The sequence below is a fragment of the Zygosaccharomyces rouxii genome, assembly GCF_000026365.1.
Source record: "Zygosaccharomyces rouxii strain CBS732 chromosome D complete sequence".
NCBI classification, from domain to species: domain Eukaryota; kingdom Fungi; phylum Ascomycota; class Saccharomycetes; order Saccharomycetales; family Saccharomycetaceae; genus Zygosaccharomyces; species Zygosaccharomyces rouxii.
The window spans coordinates 993,191-1,015,076 of record NC_012993.1 but is presented as its reverse complement, the minus strand read 5'-3'; the positions used below and the strand labels follow the sequence as shown (position 1 = coordinate 1,015,076).

The 21,886-nt window shown below is 39.3% G+C and overlaps 6 protein-coding genes across 6 annotated transcripts; 2 read left to right on the top strand and 4 right to left on the bottom strand.

Moving 5' to 3' along the window:
* Positions 1-91: 91 nt before the first annotated feature.
* On the top strand, positions 92-2,995 carry MTR10 (mRNA transport regulator MTR10; the record flags this gene model as incomplete). Its single annotated transcript, XM_002496908.1, has 1 exon — positions 92-2,995. The coding sequence occupies one exon, from the start codon at positions 92-94 to the stop codon at positions 2,993-2,995; it is 2,904 nt and encodes a 967-aa protein (XP_002496953.1).
* Positions 2,996-3,129: 134 nt separating this feature from the next.
* Positions 3,130-4,716, bottom strand: PNS1 (Pns1p; the record flags this gene model as incomplete). Its single annotated transcript, XM_002496907.1, has 1 exon — positions 3,130-4,716. The coding sequence occupies one exon, from the start codon at positions 4,714-4,716 to the stop codon at positions 3,130-3,132; it is 1,587 nt and encodes a 528-aa protein (XP_002496952.1).
* A 799-nt stretch (positions 4,717-5,515) lies between these two features.
* ISN1 (IMP 5'-nucleotidase) lies at positions 5,516-6,847 on the top strand (the record flags this gene model as incomplete). The annotated part of the gene is made up of 1 exon (XM_002496906.1): positions 5,516-6,847. One exon carries the CDS (start codon positions 5,516-5,518, stop codon positions 6,845-6,847), a length of 1,332 nt encoding a protein of 443 aa, XP_002496951.1.
* An 86-nt stretch (positions 6,848-6,933) lies between these two features.
* Positions 6,934-11,430, bottom strand: ZYRO0D11880g (pleiotropic drug resistance family ABC transporter; the record flags this gene model as incomplete). The annotated part of the gene is made up of 1 exon (XM_002496905.1): positions 6,934-11,430. One exon carries the CDS (start codon positions 11,428-11,430, stop codon positions 6,934-6,936), a length of 4,497 nt encoding a protein of 1,498 aa, XP_002496950.1.
* Positions 11,431-11,919: 489 nt separating this feature from the next.
* On the bottom strand, positions 11,920-16,431 carry ZYRO0D11858g (pleiotropic drug resistance family ABC transporter; the record flags this gene model as incomplete). The annotated part of the gene is made up of 1 exon (XM_002496904.1): positions 11,920-16,431. The coding sequence occupies one exon, from the start codon at positions 16,429-16,431 to the stop codon at positions 11,920-11,922; it is 4,512 nt and encodes a 1,503-aa protein (XP_002496949.1).
* Positions 16,432-16,981: 550 nt separating this feature from the next.
* Positions 16,982-21,370, bottom strand: ZYRO0D11836g (pleiotropic drug resistance family ABC transporter; the record flags this gene model as incomplete). The annotated part of the gene is made up of 1 exon (XM_002496903.1): positions 16,982-21,370. The coding sequence occupies one exon, from the start codon at positions 21,368-21,370 to the stop codon at positions 16,982-16,984; it is 4,389 nt and encodes a 1,462-aa protein (XP_002496948.1).
* Between the last annotated feature and the right edge of the window lie 516 nt (positions 21,371-21,886).

Genomic DNA, 21,886 nt, shown 5'->3' with positions numbered 1-21,886 from the left:
TAAGGTCACATATACCAACAACGTATGAACCATTAGATAAGCTACTACAGCATCCACCTTCTTTAAAACCCGGATTTACGGTAGGATCAGAATGATAGAATTTGGGGTTGATGATATTCAAGCTGCGTTACAGTGTATTTCCTCCAATATAGGCCCCGATAAGAAGAAAGAAGCAATCCGCTTTTTAGAAGAATTCCAAAAATCACCACAGGCATGGAATCTCTGTCATCAAGTCTTATCACAGATCAATTTCCCAAATTTAGAACTGCAGTTTTTCGCAGCGCAAACTCTAAGGAACAAGGTTACTTATGATTTATTACAGTTGGAAGGTTCATTAGCGCAATTGAAGACATCAATTTTAAACCTCCTAGTTTTACATAGCCAGAGATTGGTCATTACACAGTTGAGCATAGCACTAGCACGACTGTCAATTCAATATCTGGAATGGAAAAATCCGATTTTCGAAATAATCCAATTTTTAAATCCACATCCTGTAAAACTGCTAGATTTCCTAAAGATTTTACCAGAAGAGACATTAACCATGGGGAGCACACCATTAACAGATGATGAATTTAACTCACGGACTCACGAATTGATAGATATGATTGCAGAGGACGTTTTAAAATTTTTAATCACTTGTGTGGATGGATTGAAAAATCCACAAAATACAGAAACTGGAGTAACATTAGAACAAATTATTCGTTGTCTGACGTCTTGGTCATTTGAATTCCCTATTGACCAACTGCTTTCGATGCAGCCACTCATATCTTTAGTTTTTGAAGCGTTGTCTCAAGGTGCAACTGATCCAGATGTGTTTGATGCAGCTGTGGAATGTCTATGTGTCATATTGAGGGAAAGTAGAGATACTTTTAACGAACAACTAGTCTTAGCACTTTACGAACAACTTATGGCCATACAATTAAACCTTCTACCGAATTTACTCAACCCACAGGTTGGTACGGTAGATGATGAAGATGAATTAGATAACATGGAAGGAATCACTAGATTATTCGTAGAAGCAGGTGAAGCATGGTGTGTGTTTATTTCCAAGTCTCCTCAAATCTATAAACCAATGGTAAATGTTCTGCTGATGCTTACTTGTAAGAATGCTGACTTAGACGTCGTATCGTACACGTTCCCTTTCTGGTTTAATCTAAAGCAGAACTTAGTTTTGCCCAGGTACCACAAGTCGAGAGAGGAATACATTCCACTATTTGTCGATTTAATCAATGGTATAATAAGTCATTTACATTATCCACAGGATTCATTTGAATCTAAAGAGATGGAGGACAAATTCAAAGAATTTAGATACCACATGGGTGATGTACTCAAGGACTGCGCTGCTGTTGTGGGGACTTCAAATGCTCTAGCGCAACCTCTCAACAGAATGAACGATGCTATTAATGGCAACAAAGGTTGGCAACTATTAGAAGCACCATTATTCTCCCTAAGGACTATGGCTCAAGAAATCTCGCATACAGAAAACAAACAATTGCCACAGATTCTACAAATTATTTGTAATTTACCAGAGCACCCCAAAATCAGATATGCTGCTACCTTAGTCTTGGGAAGATATACAGAATGGACCGCTAAACATCCAGAAAATTTGAGCATGCAGTTGCAATACATCTTTGACGGATTTAACCACGGTGCAAGCGATCCAAGAATCATGACTGCATCTTCCCATGCCCTAATGTATTTTTGCTCAGATTGTTCAGAGCTTTTGAGCAGTCATTTGGACCAACTGTTCAATTTTTATTTCAACGTTGAAGACGTGGTCGATATCGAATCACAATTTGAATTATGCCAAGGGCTGAGTGCAGTATTGGACAAACAACCTCCTGAGACCGTCTCACTACAATTCCAGAAATTGCTGGAGGATAATTTTGCTAAACTGATGGAGATTGTCCCCAAATACAAAGTAGATCCCGCCGCTTATAGTAATGCTATAGCTGATAAGATCGACCTTGTTTACGCCATGTTCGAAGAATTGAAACCACGCTATGAGTATCATCAACAAGGACAAGAACCCCTAGTACCACAGATTGAGTCCATTTGGAATTTCCTTCAAAATCTATTGCTAGGTATTGATGCCCTTGCAGATGGTGTTATAATTGAAAGGGCAACTAAACTTTTTAGAAGAATTTTCGAAAAATTCCATCTTTTCTGCGAGTCAATCTTATCGTCTGTGGCAGAATTTCTTGTACAGGGTTACATGACGACAGGATTAGGTTCTTATTTGTGGTGCTCCGGGTCCATCATTGTTGTCTTCGGTGATGATGAGTCTCTACCAGTACCACCTCAACTTAGAGAGGCTGTTTGGCAATTTGCACTATCTCAGACTAACACATTCATCACAAATTTTGCCAAGATGGATAAAGGTCTACTAAACGACGAATACGAATCGATCATGGATTTTTTCTCTATGATATCAGACCTTTTAATGTTTTACCCTCGAGAGTTTATCCTATCAGAATCACTACTGGTTAGTGTTGTGGAAGTGGCATTGGCTAGTGTTATAAAACTGAAGAACTACGATGCTTACATTTTAATATTACGTTGTTTAGACGATATTGTATCGTGGGGATTCAAGACTCCTCCAATTTCGACCATAGCGATAGACGTGGTACCAGATGAATGGAGACAGAATATTTTAGACAAGGTTATTATTTCCCATGGTACTGAACTTCTCACAGCACTTTTTGCTGGGTTACTTACCAATTTCCACGCTAACGCACACGCTGATGCGGTTAGTTGTATTGTAAAGTGTTTCAGATTGGCAGCAGAAGCTAATAGCGATGATTCAAGCGTATGTGTTCAATGGATTTACGAAGTGACTGCTCAATTAGGATTGGTGACGCCCAAGGAAAAGGATAATTTGAGTCAAGCTGTGGTTAATGGTCTCAGACAGAGGGACTACCGTAAAGTCCGAGAAGGTATAAAAGCATTTGTTGATTGGTACATGAAAAAGAACCTACACCCAAGATTTTCTTGATAATTTATAGAGTAGCATATTGTGGAAGTAAACACATCAAAAACCAATATCTCTAAAATCTTTAAATCATATTTTCCCCTTTATGAAGGATTGCGACCAAGCTAAGTATTGCCTATTTTCCAAAATTCTAGGTTTTAGACGTCCCGCTGATCCAATTTGTTTAGGACATTTGGATACGCTCCGAATATCTCTTCAAATCTTCGTGGATACTTTGCTTTGAACAATTCAGGATCATTACCTAAGGTTACAAGGAAAGTGGACACACCAGATCTTATGGTTTCATTAGTAATATTACAGATCTGAAGAGCAATGAAAAATGATATTGCCATGACAGAAACATTGAAATCTGTTAGAATGTTATGATCAGGCCTTGTGAATCGCAGGTAAAGAAATGCAAACAATGCTGACATATATCCAGCGAACAGAGAATATAGTCCCAAAGCGATGTTGATCAAATTATCATTAATTAGAATGTCAAATCCTTTGTATTTCATCATGTGCCATGTTTCCTTTGCCGCCTTCAAATATGGTTTACCATAGAGTGCAATGAAGCAATATGCATAGTGATTAAAATGCCTGACTAAGAAATCCAAAAAAGAGATAATTAGATCAATGGCGAAGAATCCTACAGATCCACAACCATCTAAATCACTATCGAGTTGCAAGCTTTCTCTAATTAATCTTAAGGATTGCCGAAGGGTCTCAATGATAGATACTATCAAGGACCCAAAACAGATAGATCCAAAGGAACGAGTCATAGCTCTTTTCAATGATCCCATTGCAGGCCATTTAGGTCCCTTATTTTTAGATCCAGATGTGTAATACCAGCAACCAAACACTCCGGAAACCGTACAATGGATTACGTTTCTTATCACCTCACCGACATAGAAACCAGAGAAGAAAACACACACTAGAAGTCCAATCAATTTTGCCCGTGAGCAATCATCAACATTGATGTCGCAAACTTTCCGCCCATATTCCATATATGTTGCTACAATTGCCGCTGAAAAGATAATGGAAAATACGATACCTACTAACGAACCGATCAAGGAGACTAACAATGTCTGAGGCATCTGTCTCATGGCAAGAACCACAGTTTTGAGCAGGGCTACACTGAACGGAACTCTTGATCTCATATTCCAATAACACCACACACCTATCAAAGTAAATACCAGGAATACGGCACCTGCAGTCCAATATTTTAGCACCAAAAACATTACAGCTATTCCGAATGCAGTCAAAAGATTAATTATCATTCCGCAATAGATGAAGAATGCAGGGAAGAGCTGACAAAGAGTAAATCCTAAACCGGCGAAGCAAAGTGCTATGATGCTCGGAAGAAATAGTAGCGCAACATAGTTCGAAGGCCCTAAATTGCTGCTCCCTTGGTACCTTATAGAACCCATTTGTAAATAATCTCGAACCGAGGCTCTCAAAACCAGCGACGCTGCCGCTATGAACACAATTAGAACAACAAAGAAAAGAAGTGCAAATGGCCAATCGTTGAACCTAGCTTTTTCATCATCGGGAGGAAAGACTGCTTCATACGTGATAGCAATTTCATTAGATTTCTCACTCGGAGTTTGCTCCACCTTTTCTTGTTTTGTATCGGTCATCTCTTGTTGTGGCGGGTACATCGTATGCCCTTCATATTCATATCTAGTATCCATATGAACCCGACCAAACCGTGCAGGCAATGGTCTAGAAACTTCGTCTGCCATTTATCTAAATCTATAACCTTTCAATCGATAATTTCGATTAAGAAACACTCACCTTTCTGCGAAACGTCACTTATATGTGTCAACCTATTTCTAGAATCCCAAAAATGCATGGAAACATCCGCGCGATGATCAGCCGCGCGATGATTTACAGAAGGTTTCGGAGTTTTACAAGTGATTTACGTTCATGCACAATATTAAAAGCGTAAATTGATGGATTTCTTCATGTTATTTGGGAATTATCATTTCCTGAATTCACAGTACTACTCTTGCTAAATCTAGGAACTCACGAGTGAGTTTTGATCCAAATCTTCCGGATAGGCAGACGCTGCGAGACACTCCTATGGGGGGCCAATAGTAGTCTTAACGATTTGAATTAACACACAGAAAGAGCGCAATTTTCGGACTACACTGTCGTCAAGAGGCTCATTGATATCCAAAGGAAGTGGGTCGAGAATAAATTGGGCAAGATGAGACATGTTGGCTCCAAGTTTATGGTTCAACTCGCTTTAATACACCCAACACTGCCAAAGCTATAGGGAACAAGTTGAATATCCAAATTGCACGATAAACAATAAGAACTAGCCTTAAGCAGATACCAATACATACTCACTCTTCCCACCTGACACACTTCCCACGTGACTGTATTTCAAATCTGGAATCATTAGAAACAGTGTGTCTTAAACATTAAAGCCTTGTTACCTTCCTTAGACTGAACAAAAAGTATCCGTTACTTTGAAATTCATCGTTGGATTCCATCCCCTAAAATATCCTGAGTCTATCGAGATTATTTGAAACCTAAATGTCTTCCCGTTATAGAGTAGAATACCACCTCAAGAGTCACCGCAAAGATGGATTTGTCGATTGGATTAAGGGCCTATTAGCTGCACCATTTGTCTTACATGCTGTTTCTCATGAGTTAGATGATTTGACCACTTCACAACGAGTTAGATCTCAATACGCTCAAATCTTTAAGGATATCGAAGGTCTAATTTCTAATAAGATCGAGTTTGACGCTAAAAGTAAAGAATTGGACCAAAATGGCGCTAGTGACTTGGACTACGAACTCTTGGGAAAGTCAAGGCTGAACAAATTGGTTCCTACCATTGGGAATTTCTTTACAGAGCTTCCTTTAGAAAAGGCGTTCCTATGGGAGGATACATACGGTGCCATATCTGATCGTAGGATGGTTGCTCCCAGTTTTAACGATGTGAGAAGAATTATGAATACTGCTCAGGTATTTTATTACAAGGATCAAAAACGCAAGCATGGCCGTAATTTGTTAAGAATGGTGACTTTTGATGGTGATGTTACGCTTTATGAAGATGGAGGTTCATTAAATTATACAAATCCAGTGATTCCCTATCTGCTCAAGTTATTGGAACGTGACATTTATGTTGGGATCGTCACTGCAGCTGGTTATGATGAAGCTCACAAGTACGAAAGTAGATTAGAAGGTTTAATCACTGCAGTACATGATTCCATTTCTTTAACACCAGCCCAGAAGAGCCACTTGACTGTCATGGGAGGTGAATCTAACTATTTGTTCCAATACCATGAACTTAGCGCTGATAACTTTGGGTTTAGAGCTGTCCCTCAAGATGAATGGTTGTTAACCCACATGAAATCTTGGGAGGATAAATACATGGAACAAACTTTAGACTTTGCTGAAAAGATACTTCACACTTTGAAACAAAGATTGAAATTACCTTCAGAAGCCCCCATAATTCGTAAGAAGAGGGCTGTTGGTATTGTTCCTGGTGAGAAATTTGATCCGGTTACTCAAAGGCAAGTACAAGTGAAATTACAAAGGGAACAACTAGAAGAAATCGTTTTGACGCTGCAGTCCTCACTAGAGACTTTCCTACCAGCAAGAAGTATCCAATTTAGCTGCTTTGATGGTGGTAGCGACGTTTGGTGCGACATCGGCGGTAAGGATTTGGGCCTTCGCGTTCTTCAAAATTTCTACGACCCTGTTCATCCAATTAAAGCCAGTGAAACTTTACATGTAGGTGATCAATTTGCACCTGTCGGATCTGCTAATGATTTTAAAGCTCGTTTAGCTGGCTGCACTTTGTGGATTGCCTCGCCTGCAGAGACTGTCCAAAACTTACATAAGCTTCTCGATGATTAGGTAAAGCACCCAAAACCGTAAAGAAACATTATTTCGTAGCAAAATTAATAATTATTACAATTATATTATACAAAGTGGTAAAGGACTTAGCCCTTACTCTTCTTAGAAACTCTATTGCCTTTAGGTACTCTTGCTAACCAGTAAAAGAAAATGGCAGCGACATAATTAAATGCAATGAAACATATGAATATACCATAATTCCTCCACCTATGTGAATAATACGAGCCTCTAGTTTTCAAAAAATCATTCGTTTTCGAGATGGGGCAAAAACGACATTGATCAGTAGCATTTGGATTTGCTAAATAACCAGTACCAATAGACTTAATATAGGGGTCCATGTACTGACCACAAGTCTGATTTGCCGAAGGGCTAAACTTGACATATTCGTAATCTGAACATTTCACATCAACATTGGCCATACCAACTGATAACGCAGAGTCAATATAATAGGTTAGTGGAGAAACTCTGTGCATGAAAATCCAAAAACGGGGTATTTTATCTGGAGGCGCTAAAACACCGTTGAAGGCCAATGAGAATGCAAAGCACAGCAGCGCTAAATTGGCGGCTTCAGCTGCATACTCCACAAAGGAATTGGCCAGTATACCCATGGAACCAACCCATACAAAGAAAGCAGTACAGAATAACCAGTAAAGTGCACCCCTTTCATGTAGCTGGTGAGCTTCAGAGGCGTTCTGATAAAATCCTACAGGGTAATAATAAACAAAAAATCCTATCGTACCAGCTAAGATATTCCAGGGAACCTCTACGATTATTTGTGAAACAATGAAAGCAAACCATGAAAATGTGCGTGAGGGACGTTCTCTAGCTTCATACAAATTTCTCTGCTCCACATAGACAGGTAAAAACTGTTGTAAAAGGGCATTGAAAACCACACAAAAAACAAAGGTGGACAACATTTGATTTTGTATACCTTGTAATGATTTCTTTTCTTTGAAAAAAGTGAAGCCAATGAACATCTCATTGAAGGCGGTTAAAAACAGCTTAGGATATAGATACTGTGGAGATCTCCAATATTGTTGGAAAAAACGATGCGATACTATTACAATTTGGCTGAAAATATCCGTTGCATAAGATTTATGCCTTTCTCCATTGTCCTCATCACCATTATGACCCTTAAGTTCCCTTTCCAAACGATCAAGTTCACACTGAACCTCCTGATATTCTTTTGAAGTTTTCCAAACTTCATGATAGTTTCTATTTGCATGGCTACCAGGCGCAGCACCAACAACCTCAAGCATCCATTCTGCCGGATTTGCATTTGGTGGACATTTATGAGCTCCATTGCGCTCGAAATAATCTACCATGATATTACATTCATCACCCAACTCACCAAAATAGACAGTTTCACCACCTTTTTGCAAGAATAACAACCGGTCAAATTCTTGTATCAAAACGGCAGAAGGCTGGTGAATTGTACACAGGATAGCCTGCCCACGATTTGCTAATTTTCTTATTAGTTGACAGATGGACCATGCCGTTTGAGAATCTAAACCAGAAGTCGGCTCATCTAGAAAAATCAATAGTTTGGGTTTTGCTACCAATTCTACACCTATGGTCAACCTTTTTCTCTGCTCAACATTTAAACCCTCACCAGCTACACCAACAATGGCATCTGCATAGGGTTCCATTTCAAGAACGTTAATGACTTCCTCCACATACTTTCTCTTTTCAGAAGCAGGAACACTCTTAGGTTGGCGTAACATAGCTGAAAACAGTAAAGACTCTCTAACGGTAGCCGTCTTTAGATGCAAATCCTGTTGCTGACAATAACCAATAGATCTGGGGAAAGATTCATCACGTAATTTACCATCAACGAATATACCACCAGTAATAACACCCGTAGTAACTCTTTCTGCAAGACAATCCAACAAAGTTGTTTTACCTGCACCTGAAGCGCCCATGAGGGCGGTTAATGTTCCAGGTTTAACCCAACCGTCTATATTGTTTAAAATCCTTTTACTTTCCCTTTTAATACGAACTTCATAACATAAATCTCTCCAATGAACCACAGAATCAGATTGACGAAGTGAAATTGCTTTTATTTGCTCATCTGGAGAATCTTCAGAAGAATCTGTAATTAAAGTCTTGTTTGTAGCATCATTTGCAGAGAGAGCAGAATTTTTTTCAATATCTTCAGAATCAAAGGTCTGTTGCTTCAATGCATTTCTTTTATGCATCTTTCGAACCACACTTTGAGGAAAAACTAATAAATCACCTTTCTGTTTAGCGGCTTCATTGTATTCACAAATGAGCAAGTAAAGAAAGAAGAAAAAAACCACATATGCCATACCAACTCCAAATCCACGCCATTTGTGCTTGATTTCGTATTCATAACTTAGCTTAATGTAATTATCACCAAGAACATAGTTTTGACCCGGAACGGATCCTACCACTGAACAAACTCTTTGATCTCCAGTATTGTTTTGATATTGAGGTCCATTCGGAATGTAGGACGCACATGGGAATTTTCGACCATGGAATTCATTTGTCATTAAAGCTTCAAACAAGTATGATAAGGGATCAATGTACCAAATCCATTTGGACCAACCATGCATACTTCTTTTCGGGATAGAAAACCCAGTATAGAGCGCCACGCATAATAGAAGCATAGACGCTGGTACCATAGCACCTACTATAGTTTTAGATAATGAACCAACACATCTGAATAAATGAGACATGACAAATGAGACAACGATGTTAATCAATAAGTAAAAGAAAAATCTCCCAGGATCACGTCTAAAATGCACCAGAAAATAGAATATGACACTAAAGCATACACTGGACACAACTTTAGCTGGAACGTCAGCCAGAAAAGATGCGAAGGCATCGGCACTTGGGCGATATAAAGAATACCTCTTATGTTTCTCAGTAATTGGTCTAGCTTCGAAAAGTGCAAAAATTTCAATTAATGATGAGAATCCATTGATTAAGATGGAATAAAACATAGCTGCACCACGGTAATAAAATGTTTCAGTAGTAGTATGTTTTTCAACTTTGTAAAACATCGATCCAATAACTAATGCCATAACAATGTTACCAAAGAATCTAACCAAAGTAACACCAGGACTGTTGAAGATTCTCCAAACATTTCTAATCATCATGTATTTGATTTGCATGTAATAATTCACAGTATAAGGTGAAGAAGTCCTCACCCTTCTAGATTGTGCCGCTTTATGAGAATTCCTTAAAAGATTCAAACTTTCTTCACGATTTTGATCTAACTGTTGATTAATAACTTGTTGTAACTCTTTAAACTCTTGAGAACTACGCCAATAATCTGACATTTCTTCAGCCGTTTGAGGAACAAATACATCTCTTTCAATAAATTCTTTATTAACAATTCTTTCCGCACAGCTTGTAATTGATGTTAAAAAGTCAGGAGTGGTTTGTCTACTGGGACAATAATATCCCATTTTTTCGAAGTAACGTTTTGCATCTTTGGCGGCACCGAAATAAATTTGGTACCCACCATGCATAACGCATACTTTATCGAACAAATCATATGCATCCTTAGAACATTGGTAAATGGCAACGCATGCCGCACTATTCTCAATATCTGCCTGTGCTCGAAGTGCCTTGACAAATTCTAATGCAGTAGCAGAATCCAAACCTCTTGTGGCATTGTCCCAACATTGGAACTTAGATCCGCAGATGGTAACTTCTGCAATAGAAACACGCTTCCTCTCACCTCCTGAAACACCTCTCACGACTTCATTCCCTACTTTAGTATCTCTAGTATGGGATAATCCATACATCGCCATGGCAACCTCAGCAATGTGATTAGCCCATGATTCTCTATCCACACCTTTAATTCTATTCTGTGGGGTCTTTAACCTCGCAACTGTAAGCAGGGTTTGATAAACAGAAATATTAGGAATGTGTATATCCGTTTCTGCATTATAAACCACTTCACCGCGAAAATGTTTCTTTATCTCACTCGGTGCAATACCGTTATAAGATATAGTTGAATCTTCACTAACATGAACTCCGTGTGCATTAGACGAAACGGATTTAAGCAAAGTTGTACACCCCGAACCAGGTCTACCCAATACAACTAACAATTCACCAGGATTAACAATACCGTCCATTGATTTTAAAATTTGAAACTTGTGAGATTTTCTCGAAGGTCTCACATATCTAGAAACCCAACCGATAATTTTACAAGGCACATTCCCAAACGTTGATTGATAAGAAATATCTGAGGAATCACCAACAACCGACAAATTCTTCCAACAACATCCAAGTTTATGTGGTTTGAAATAATCAGGATCAACCTCCTTTATCTTTGCCAGGTTTTTAATCCATTCCTTGCTAGAAAAGCTGTCGGAATTTGGATCTAGTCTTGTGTCGTAATCAGGATCACCTTCTTTCAATCCAATTGGATTAATACCAGCAACTTCTTGTGAACTATCCAATTTCATCAGATCGGACCTATCTAAATTACTTTTAACAAAACTCTCAACAGCATTCCTCACATTATTCTTGGTAACCTCATCGAAGCCTCCATAGGCCATTTGGCCATCGGCGGTTACGAAACTATCGGATGGAGAACCTTCTGCCATCGCCTCAATTACCAGTTAAAAAATGCACTCCTCAAATGCACCCCTCCTTCCGCTTATTTATGCAATCAATCTTGCCGGTAGTATTATTTTTACAGAGAATAGCGTTCTCTTGGCTGTATAAGTCTTTCTTTCCTTTGAGGTCCTTGCCCTTTATATACTTCTCCCCACAGAATGTACTGTATACCTCAGTTTTCGCCTTTTCGCTGTTCTTATATCCATTTTCCGCTCCGGCGAGCGGCGGTAATAAAAATAATAATAATAAAGATAAAGACCTAAGTTAAAGGTAATTAATTACTTGGCATAAATAACTAACAATCATAACAAGATATAACACGGAATTTTAAAAGCCTTGTCAAAGAGAAATGACGAAGGGGAATCAGTGAAAGTATATATTTCCGTCTCCGCGGAGTTCGAATGTGAAAAATGGAAAGATAGTAGAGATTTGAGACCGGTCCTCCACTAGTTCTAGATACTAACGAAGAATGCAAATTAGTCCTTGGCTTTTCTAGAAGTAAGCTTGATTAATCTATCGCGAACACGATTGATCCATGAATTCTTCGGTACCCTTGCCAACCAGTACAGGAACACTGCACCGGCATAGTCAAAAACAATGTAACAGATGAAGATACCATAATTTCTCCATCTGTGGTGATAGGTAGAACTCACGCTTCGTAAATAGTCATTAGTTTTGGATATTAAACAGAATTTGCATTCATCGGTAGCACTTGGATCGGCTAGGTAACCAGTACCAGCGGATTTGATATATTTCTGCATGTATTGACCACAGGTTTTATTTTGAGGTGGGCTGAACCTGACATATTCGTAGTCTGCGCACTCCACGTTAACATTAGCAACACCAATAGCCAGAGTGGCATCAATGAAATACGTCAACGGGGAAACTCTGTACATGAAAATCCAGAAACGTGGCATTTGGTTTGGTTGAGTCATCACACCACAGAAAGATAGAGCTAGAGTATAGCACAAAGTTGCCAAATTAGCAGCAGTGACATCATATTCAATGAATGAATTGGCTAAAATACCCGTAGATCCAATCCAGACGTAGTACGCGGTCGACCATAACCAAAATAGAGCGCCCCTTTCATGCAATTGATGAGACTCGGATGCATTACGGTAAAATCCAATGGGGTAGTAATAACAGAAAAATGCAACGGTGCCCGCAATGAAATTCCAGGGAAGTTCAACTATAATTTGAGACACAATAAAGGCAAACCATGAAAAAGTCCTTGATGGTCTTTCCCTTGCTTCGTAAAGATTTCTTTGTTGCACGTAATTAGGCAAGTACTGCTCAAGAAGGACGTTGTAAACGACGGTGAACATAAATACCGCCAACATCTGGTTTTGTAAACCTTGCATGGTTTTATCAGCTTTGAAAAAAGTGAACCCGACAAAGAGTTGGCACACAATTGTAACAATAAATTTAGGCCATATGTATTCGGGACTTCTCCAATATTGTTGTGCCAGACGAAAACTCACCAACCGAATCTGTGTGAAAATATCAGTAGCAAAAGATTTATGCTTTTCAGCATCGTCACCATCATCAATTCCCTGCAATTCATTTTCCAAACGATCTAATTCCTGATGGACAACCTTATACTCTTCAGAGTTCTTCCAAGCTTCATGGTAATCGCGATTAGCATGACTACCTGGTGCAGCACCAACAACTTCAAGCATCCATTCAGCAGGGTTTGCATCGGGTGGACAAGGATTTGCTCCATTACGTTCAAAATAATCGATCATAACTTTACAGCCTTCACCAAGTTCACCAAAGTACACTGTTTTACCACCTTTCTGTAGAAATAACAACCTATCAAACTCTTGCATTAACATGGCAGAAGGTTGATGAATGGTACACAAAATAGCCTGACCATGGTTAGACAATTTTTTCATCAACTGACAGATCGACCAAGCCGTCTGGGAATCCAAACCTGATGTGGGTTCATCTAAAAATACCAATAATTTGGGTTTAGCGACCAGTTCAACACCGATTGTAAGTCTCTTTCTCTGTTCAACATTTAAGCCTTCACCAGCTACACCGACAATCGCATCTGCATAGGGTTCCATTTCAAGAATCTTGATAACTTCTTCCACATACTTTCTCTTTTCAGAAGCAGGAACACTCTTAGGTTGACGCAACATAGCTGAAAACAGTAAAGATTCTCTAACGGTAGCCGTCTTTAGATGCAAATCCTGTTGTTGACAATAACCAATAGATCTGGGGAAAGATTCATCACGCAATTTACCATTAACGAAAATGTCACCAGTGATAACACCCATAGTAACTCTTTCTGCAAGACAATCCAACAAAGTTGTTTTACCTGCACCCGAAGAGCCCATTAGGGCGGTTAATGTTCCAGGTTTAACCCAACCGTCAACATTATTCAAAATACGTCTTGTTTCAGACTTTATCTGAACATCGTAACACAAATTTCTCCAATGGAAAATTGCTTCTGATTTAGTCAATCCCGTTTGTTCCTGTCCTTCATCCATCGAATCAGATGAATCCTTAATTAAAGTTGCGTCAGTTAAATCATTAGCATTTGCACCGATAGCTTTTTCCGGGTCATTTGAATCGTAATTTCTGGCACTAATTTTCTTTTGTTTGCGCATCTTCCTAACCACTGGTTGTGGGAACACTAGGATTTCACCATTTTGTTTAGCACCTTGATTAACTTCACATAGGAACAAATAGACAAAGAAAAAGAAAATCACATATGCCATACCAACTCCAAACGCACGCCATTTATGCTTAATGTCATAATTGTAGCTTTTCTTTAAAAAATTATCACCAAGGACAAAGGTTTCACCTGGTATAGCACCCACAACACCACAGATATGTTGCTTCCCTGTAACATTGTCATAATCCCCACCATGTGGAATAAACGTAGAACAAGCAAACTTACGATCATGAAATTCATTGGTCATCAGTGCTTCGAAAAGGTATGACAATGGATTGATGTACCAAATCCATTTAGACCAACCTAACATCTTTGTCTCTGGGATAGCAAAACCTGTGTACATAGCCATACCCAATAGAAGAATTGAAGCCGGAACCATTGCTTCTGTTAAAGTGTTAGTTAGGGAACCAACACATCTAAACAGGTGTGACATGGTAAAAGTTGCAATGATATTGATAAGGAAATAGAAAAAAAATCTACCAGCATTTCTCCTAAAATCCACCAAGAAATAGAATGCAAGATTGAAAAAAATGGCAGTAAGGATCTTTGATGGAATTTCAGACAGGACAGAGGCAAATGCATCTGCACTTGGGCGGTAAAGAGAATAAGTTCTATGTTTCTCAGTAATTGGTCTAGCTTCATACAGTGAGAAAATTTCCAGTAGAGATGAAAAGGCATTGAAAAGAATGGCAAAAAACATGGCCGCACCTCTGTAATAGAAAGTATCGGTAGTTGGATGTTTCATAACTTTGTAAAACATGGAACCTAACAAAAGAGCCATGACAGAATTACCGAAAATTTGGAAGGCAGTAATACTGTAACTGTTTTTAATTCTCCACATATTTCTTATCATCAAATACTTCACTTGCATGAGATAACTGACGGTATAAGGTTCTGCTGATCTGGCTTTCTTAGACTGTCTAGCCCGATGAGCTTCTCTAATAGAGGAAATAGCAGCAATATGATCTTGTTTAATAGATTCATCCGCTTCCTTTACAAGTTTTTGGTACTCCGGTGAATTTCTCCAGTAATCCGACATTTCTTCAGGTGTTTGAGGCACATGTATACCCTTCTCAATATATTCATCATTAACAATTCTTTCCGCAGGACTTGTAATAGATGTTAAGAAATCTGCAGTGGTTTGTCTGCTAGGACAACGATACCCCATTTTCTCAAAATAGTGTTTAGCCTCTCCTGTAGATCCGAAAAAGATTTGGTAACCACTGTACAAAACACATACCTTATCGAATAAGTCGTATGCGTCTTGGGAGCATTGGTAAATGGCAACACAGGCCGCACTTTGAACAATTTGTGCCTGTGCCCTTAAAGCCTTGATGAATTCTAGAGCCGTTGCCGCATCCAACCCTCTAGTAGCATTATCCCAACATTGGAACTTGGATCCACAGATCGTCACTTCTGCGATGGAGACACGCTTTCTTTCACCACCAGAAACACCTCTAACTAGATCACCACCGACCTTGGTATTTCTCGTATGCGACAGCCCGTAGGTTGCCATTGCAACTTCGGTTATGTGCCTGGCCCACGACTCTCTATCCACACCTCTAATTCTATTCTGTGCAGTCTTTAACCTCGCAACAGTAACTAAAGTTTCATAAACTGTCAAGTGAGGTAAATGAATATCAGCTTCAGGGTTATAAACCACTTCACCTCTAAAATGCTTATTAATATCCTTGGGGGAAAGTCCACTGTATGAAATCGTAGAATCTTCTGTAATTTTAAACCCATGAGTATTAGACGAAATCGATTTTAGTAAAGTCGTACACCCCGAACCAGGTCTACCCAGCACAACTAACAATTCACTTGGTTTAACAATCCCATCCATAGGTTTTAGAATTTGAAAAGAATTGGACGCTTTCGTAGGCGCTAGGCTCCTGTAAACCCAACTCAAGAATTTCCAAGGTAGATTATCCACTGTAGTTTGATAAGCGACATCGACCGAGGCACCGATAGCAGATAAATTTCTCCAACTACATCCAATTGTGTATGGTTTGTAAAAGTCTGGATCAGAATGTACAATGTCCGAGATATTTTTAATCCATTCTGTACTCGAAAACTTGTCACTTGCTGGATCTAATTGAGGATTGTAATTTTCACCCGATTCATCCATAAAAACAGGATTTATGCCTTCCTTGACAGCATGTGTGCTTTCCCTTGATTCTTCGAGCAACGAATGGGCCAACTCCTTGATACTCTGGGCAGCAGTTTCATCCAATCCTTCATAAGGTTCATCAGGACTACTCACTTCGTAATCGTTTGATCCACTTATTTCTTTCCCCTTATCCATCTCTATCTGTATGCACTATTCCCAATAGATCTGCGATGACTTTCAATAGCGACTAACTCGCTAACACATAAACACAACCTGAAGACAGACAGCTATGATTCTCTAGGGCTTTCTAGATCCAGAATTTAATCGCTTACATAGCTCGAGCACTCTCATCCTTAAAATACTACTTTTATACTCACCTGCTTTTTGCTTTATAGCCATAACGTGTGTACGAATAACTGACTCTTTCGAACTATATGTTTACTCCACGGAAAGCCTCCTTGTGGGGGCGGAATATCTGTCTTCCACGGAACGGTGATCACCATTCTCTAAGAATCTTCGAGAATTAAACGAGGGGGTGGAATAAGCGTTTCTGCAGGTACTACTGGTACTGCAGGTATTACTCTGCATGTCTATGACCATGTGGATATCCGTTTGTTTGTTTATGACACCACTACTAAAAATATTATTTCCATTGATATCGGCATTAATCAAAAAAAGTAAATATTGAACTGAAAGCGTTAAAAAACAAAGCACGTTTTTCACTCTTCCCTAAGGGTGCCGTAAATCATTTCTTCCCCGAGACTTTACCGCTCTTCTTAGGCACTCTAGCAAGCCAGTAAAGGAAGACAGCAGCGATGTAATCAAAAGCGATAAAGCAGATAAAGATACCATAGTTTCTCCACCTGCGAGAGTAAGAGGATGTAACAGATTCCAAGTAAGCGTTAGTGGTGGAAAATTGACAAAAATTACATTCATCAACGGCTGAGGAATCTTTCAAATAACCAGTACCTGCTGATTTAATAAAGTTCTTCATGTAATCACCACAGTTTTGCCCTTTTGGCGGTGTAAATTTGGCGAATTCATAATCTGCACATTTGACATCTACATTGGCAATCCCAGTCGCCAAAGTCGCATCAATGAAATAGGTTAACGGAGAAACTCTGTACATGAAAATCCAGAAACGAGGCATAACCTTTGGTGTAGCCAGAACACCACAGAAGGATAGAGCTAGAGTGTAACACAAACTTGCCAAGTTGGCGGCAGCCACATCGTGTTCGATAAAGGAATTAGCCAACAGACCCATTGATCCAATCCAGACGTAGTATGCGGTAGAGAATAACCAAAACAGAGCTCCTCTTTCATGCAATTGATGAGACTCGGATGCATTACGGTAAAATCCAATGGGGTAGTAATAACAGAAAAATGCAACGGTTCCAGCCAAGATATTCCAAGGCACTTCTATGAAAATTTGTGAAACAATGAATGCAAACCATGAAAAAGTTCTTGAAGGTCTTTCTCTAGCTTCATATAGATTTCTCTGTTGCACATAAAGTGGTAGGTACTGCTGTAACAAAGTGTTGAAGACAACTGTGTACATGAATACCGATAACATCTGATTTTGTAAACCTTGTAATGACCTATCTGCCTTGAAAAGAGTAAAACCAATGAAAAGTTCACTGAAGACGGTCAATAAAAACTTTGGGAATAAGTAAGAAGGACTTCTCCAGTATTGCTGTAATAAACGATGACTGACGAGTCTAATTTGTGTAAAAATATCAGTAGCAAATGACCTATGCTTCTCTGGTTCATCTCCACCATCTATACCTTTCAATTCGTCTTCCATGCGATCCAATTCTTTCTGCACTTCTTGATACTCTTCAGAATTTCTCCAGACTTCATAGTAATCTTGATTCGCATGTGTTCCAGGTGCAGCACCCACTATTTCAAGCATCCATTCCGCTGGATTCCCGTCAGACGGACATTTATGGGAACCATGGCTTTCAAAATAATGAATCATGCTTTTACAGTCTTTACCCAAATCACCAAAATAGACAGTTTGACCACCTTTTTGTAAGAATAACAATCTGTCAAATTCTTGAATCAACATGGCAGAAGGCTGGTGAATTGTACACAGGATAGCCTGTCCACGATTAGCTAACTTCTTCATCAGTTGGCAGATAGACCATGCCGTTTGAGAATCCAAACCTGATGTAGGTTCATCGAGGAAAAGCAGAAGATTAGGTTTAGCCGCCAACTCAACACCAATGGTCAACCTTTTCCTCTGTTCCACGTTCAATCCCTCACCAGCTACACCAACAATGGCATCTGCATAAGGTTCCATTTCAAGAACGTTAATGACTTCCTCCACATACTTTCTCTTTTCAGAAGCAGGAACACTCTTAGGTTGGCGTAACATAGCTGAAAACAATAAAGATTCTCTAACGGTTGCAGTAGTCAAGTGCAGATCTTGTTGCTGACAATAACCAATAGATCTTGCGAAAGATTCATCACGCAATTTACCATCGACGAAAATACTACCAGTTAAAACACCTGTAGTAACTCTTTGTGCTAGGGAATCAAGAAGCGTAGTTTTACCAGCACCAGTAGCACCCATAAGGGCAGTCAACGTACCTGGTTTAACCCAACCATCAATGTTGTCCAATATACGCCTTGTTTCGCTTTTGATTTGCACATCATAACATACATTTCTCCAATGGAAAATGGCCTCAGATTTATTCAATCCAATATCTTGATTTTGTTCAGCTGAAGAGTCCGTGGAATTCTTAATCAAAGTCGTATCGGTTAAATCGTTAACCTTGACACCAATTGTTTTTTCCGGATCACTGGAATCGTTACTACCGGCACTGATTTTCTTTTGTTTACGCATCTTCCTAACCACTGATTGTGGAAATACTAGGATTTCACCATTTTGTTTAGCACCTTGATTAACTTCACATAGGAACAAATAGACAAAGAAAAAGAAAATCACATATGCCATACCAACTCCAAACGCACGCCACTTATGTTTATTTTCATAGCCATAACTCTGTTTGATATAGTTATCACCAAGTACATAATCTTGACCAGGTTCTGCCCCCACAGCGGCACATACCCTTTGTGTACCTGACACAGATTGATAACCTGGCCCCATGGGAATAAATGAAGTACAACTAAAGTTACGATCGTGAAATTCGTTAACCATTAGCGCTTCGAAAAGGTATGACAATGGATTGATGTACCAAATCCATTTAGACCAACCTAGCATCTTTGTCTTAGGAATAGCAAAACCGGTATACATGGATAACACCAAAAGTAAGATAGAAGCCGGAACCATTGCTTCTGTCAAAGTTTTAGTTAGTGAACCGACACATCTAAACATATGAGACATGGAAAATATGGCCAAAATGTTAATGAGAAAATAGAAGAAAAATCTACCAGCATCCACTCTAAAATGCACTAAGAAGTAGAGTGCGACATTGAAACAAATTGCAGTTACGATCTTTGGTGGAATTTCAGAAAGGACAGATGCAAATGCATCTGCACTTGGGCGGTAAAGAGAATAAGTTCTATGCTTCTCAGTAATTGGTCTAGCTTCATACAGTGAGAAAATTTCCAGTAGAGATGAAAAGGCATTGAAAAGAATGGCAAAAAACATGGCTGCACCTCTGTAATAGAAAGTGTCCGTAGATGAAGGCTTCAAAACTTTGTAAAACATGGAACCTAACAAAAGAGCCATAACAGAATTACCAAACACTTGGAAAATAGTAATACCTGAACTGTTTTTAATTCTCCACATGTTCCTAATCAGTAAATACTTAATTTGCATCCCATAACTAACGGTATAAGGTGAAGATCGACGGGTCCTCTTTGATTGCGCGGCATTATGGGATTCCTTAATGGCTCTTAGGCCCTCTTCGTGATTCTGATCCAGTCTGTTTTGAATTTGTTCTTGCAAATCTCTATACTCTTGAGAGTTTCTCCAATAATCTGACATCTCTTCGGGTGTTTCAGGCACATGTATACCCTTTTCAATATATTCATTATTAACAGTTCTCTCCGCAGGACTTGTAACTGATGTTAAGAAATCCGCAGTGGTTTGTCTACTAGGACAATGATACCCCATTTCCTCGAAATAGCGTTTAGCATCTCCTGCAGATCCAAAAAAGATCTGGTAACCACTGTACAAAACACACACCTTATCGAACAAGTCGTATGCATTTTGAGAACATTGGTAAATGGCAATACATGCTGTACTTGCCAAAATATCCGCCTGCGTCCTTAATGCCTTGATGAATTCTAGAGCAGTTGCCGCATCCAACCCTCTAGTAGCATTATCCCAACATTGGAACTTGGATCCACAGATCGTCACTTCTGCGATGGAGACACGCTTTCTTTCACCACCAGAAACACCTCTAACTAGATCACCACCGACCTTGGTATTTTTCGTATGTGACAGCCCGTAGGTTGCCATAACAACGTCGGTCATGTGCCTGGCCCACGTCTCTCTATCCACACCTTTAATTCTATTCTGTGGAGTCTTTAACCTCGAAACAGTGAGTAACGTTTGATATACTGTTAGATGCGGTAGATGAATATCTGTCTCTGCATTGTAAACCACTTCACCTCTAAAATGCCTATTAATATCCTTAGGAGAAAGTCCACTGTATGAAATCGTAGAATCCTTTGCAATATTAAAACCGTGGGTATTAGATGCAATAGATTTTAATAAAGTCGTGCACCCTGAACCAGGTCTACCTAAGACAACCAACACTTCACCAGGATCTAATGCACCGTCCATGGGTTTTAAAATCTGGAAAATGTCAGATTTCCTCGTTGGCCTCAATTTTCTATAAATCCAGAAAAGCACCTTCCATGGTAAATTTTCCACAGTAGTCTGATAAGCGACATCTGCCGAGGCACCACTAGCGGCAAGGTCTTTCCAACAACATCCGACCTGATATGGCTTAAAATGATCAGGATCCTCCGAACTCAAATTCGCCATATTTTGAATCCATGCCTTACTCGAAAAATCCGAAGAATTCGGATCTAGCTGAGGAGCACCTTCATGAATAGGGTTAACACCATGAGCTAATCGTTGAACTTGGACTTCAGCGCTTTTGTCTAACCCCTCATAACTGGGCAAACTGCCCTCACTTTTAGGTTCAAATTCCATTTTGGATAGTTGACAATTAACTAATTGAAAGCGAATACCCTACAACAATTTTAAAGGTACTACCTATGAAAATGACCGATGTTGTCTTGCGGGACAATTGTTCCTGTCAAACAGCTTATTAAACTTTTTATGCTTCTCTTTTCTTTCCTTACTCATCTCATCATCTCGGAGATTGTGGGGTATTGCATCTGGACGAAATGGTCGTCAATAATAAAAATAGTGATGGAAACAATCACAGGAAAGGTTTTCCATTATTGATATTTCTAAAAGGGTAATTATCCTGCAGCCCCAAGAAAAGGTGTCATTAGTTCCGTAGAAGCCGCGGAAGAGGAAGGGTATCTGCATGAAAGCCACCCGCATATCCCGGTCCTTTCCACGGAATTACTTTTTAGAAGAGCGGGGCTGAGAAGAACGAGCGTTTATCCACGGACGGACCGGCTATGAATTTTAAGGGGTCCGTTATTCCGCGGAACTAGTCGTAGGAACGGATAAATACGTGAATATCAAATGATCAAC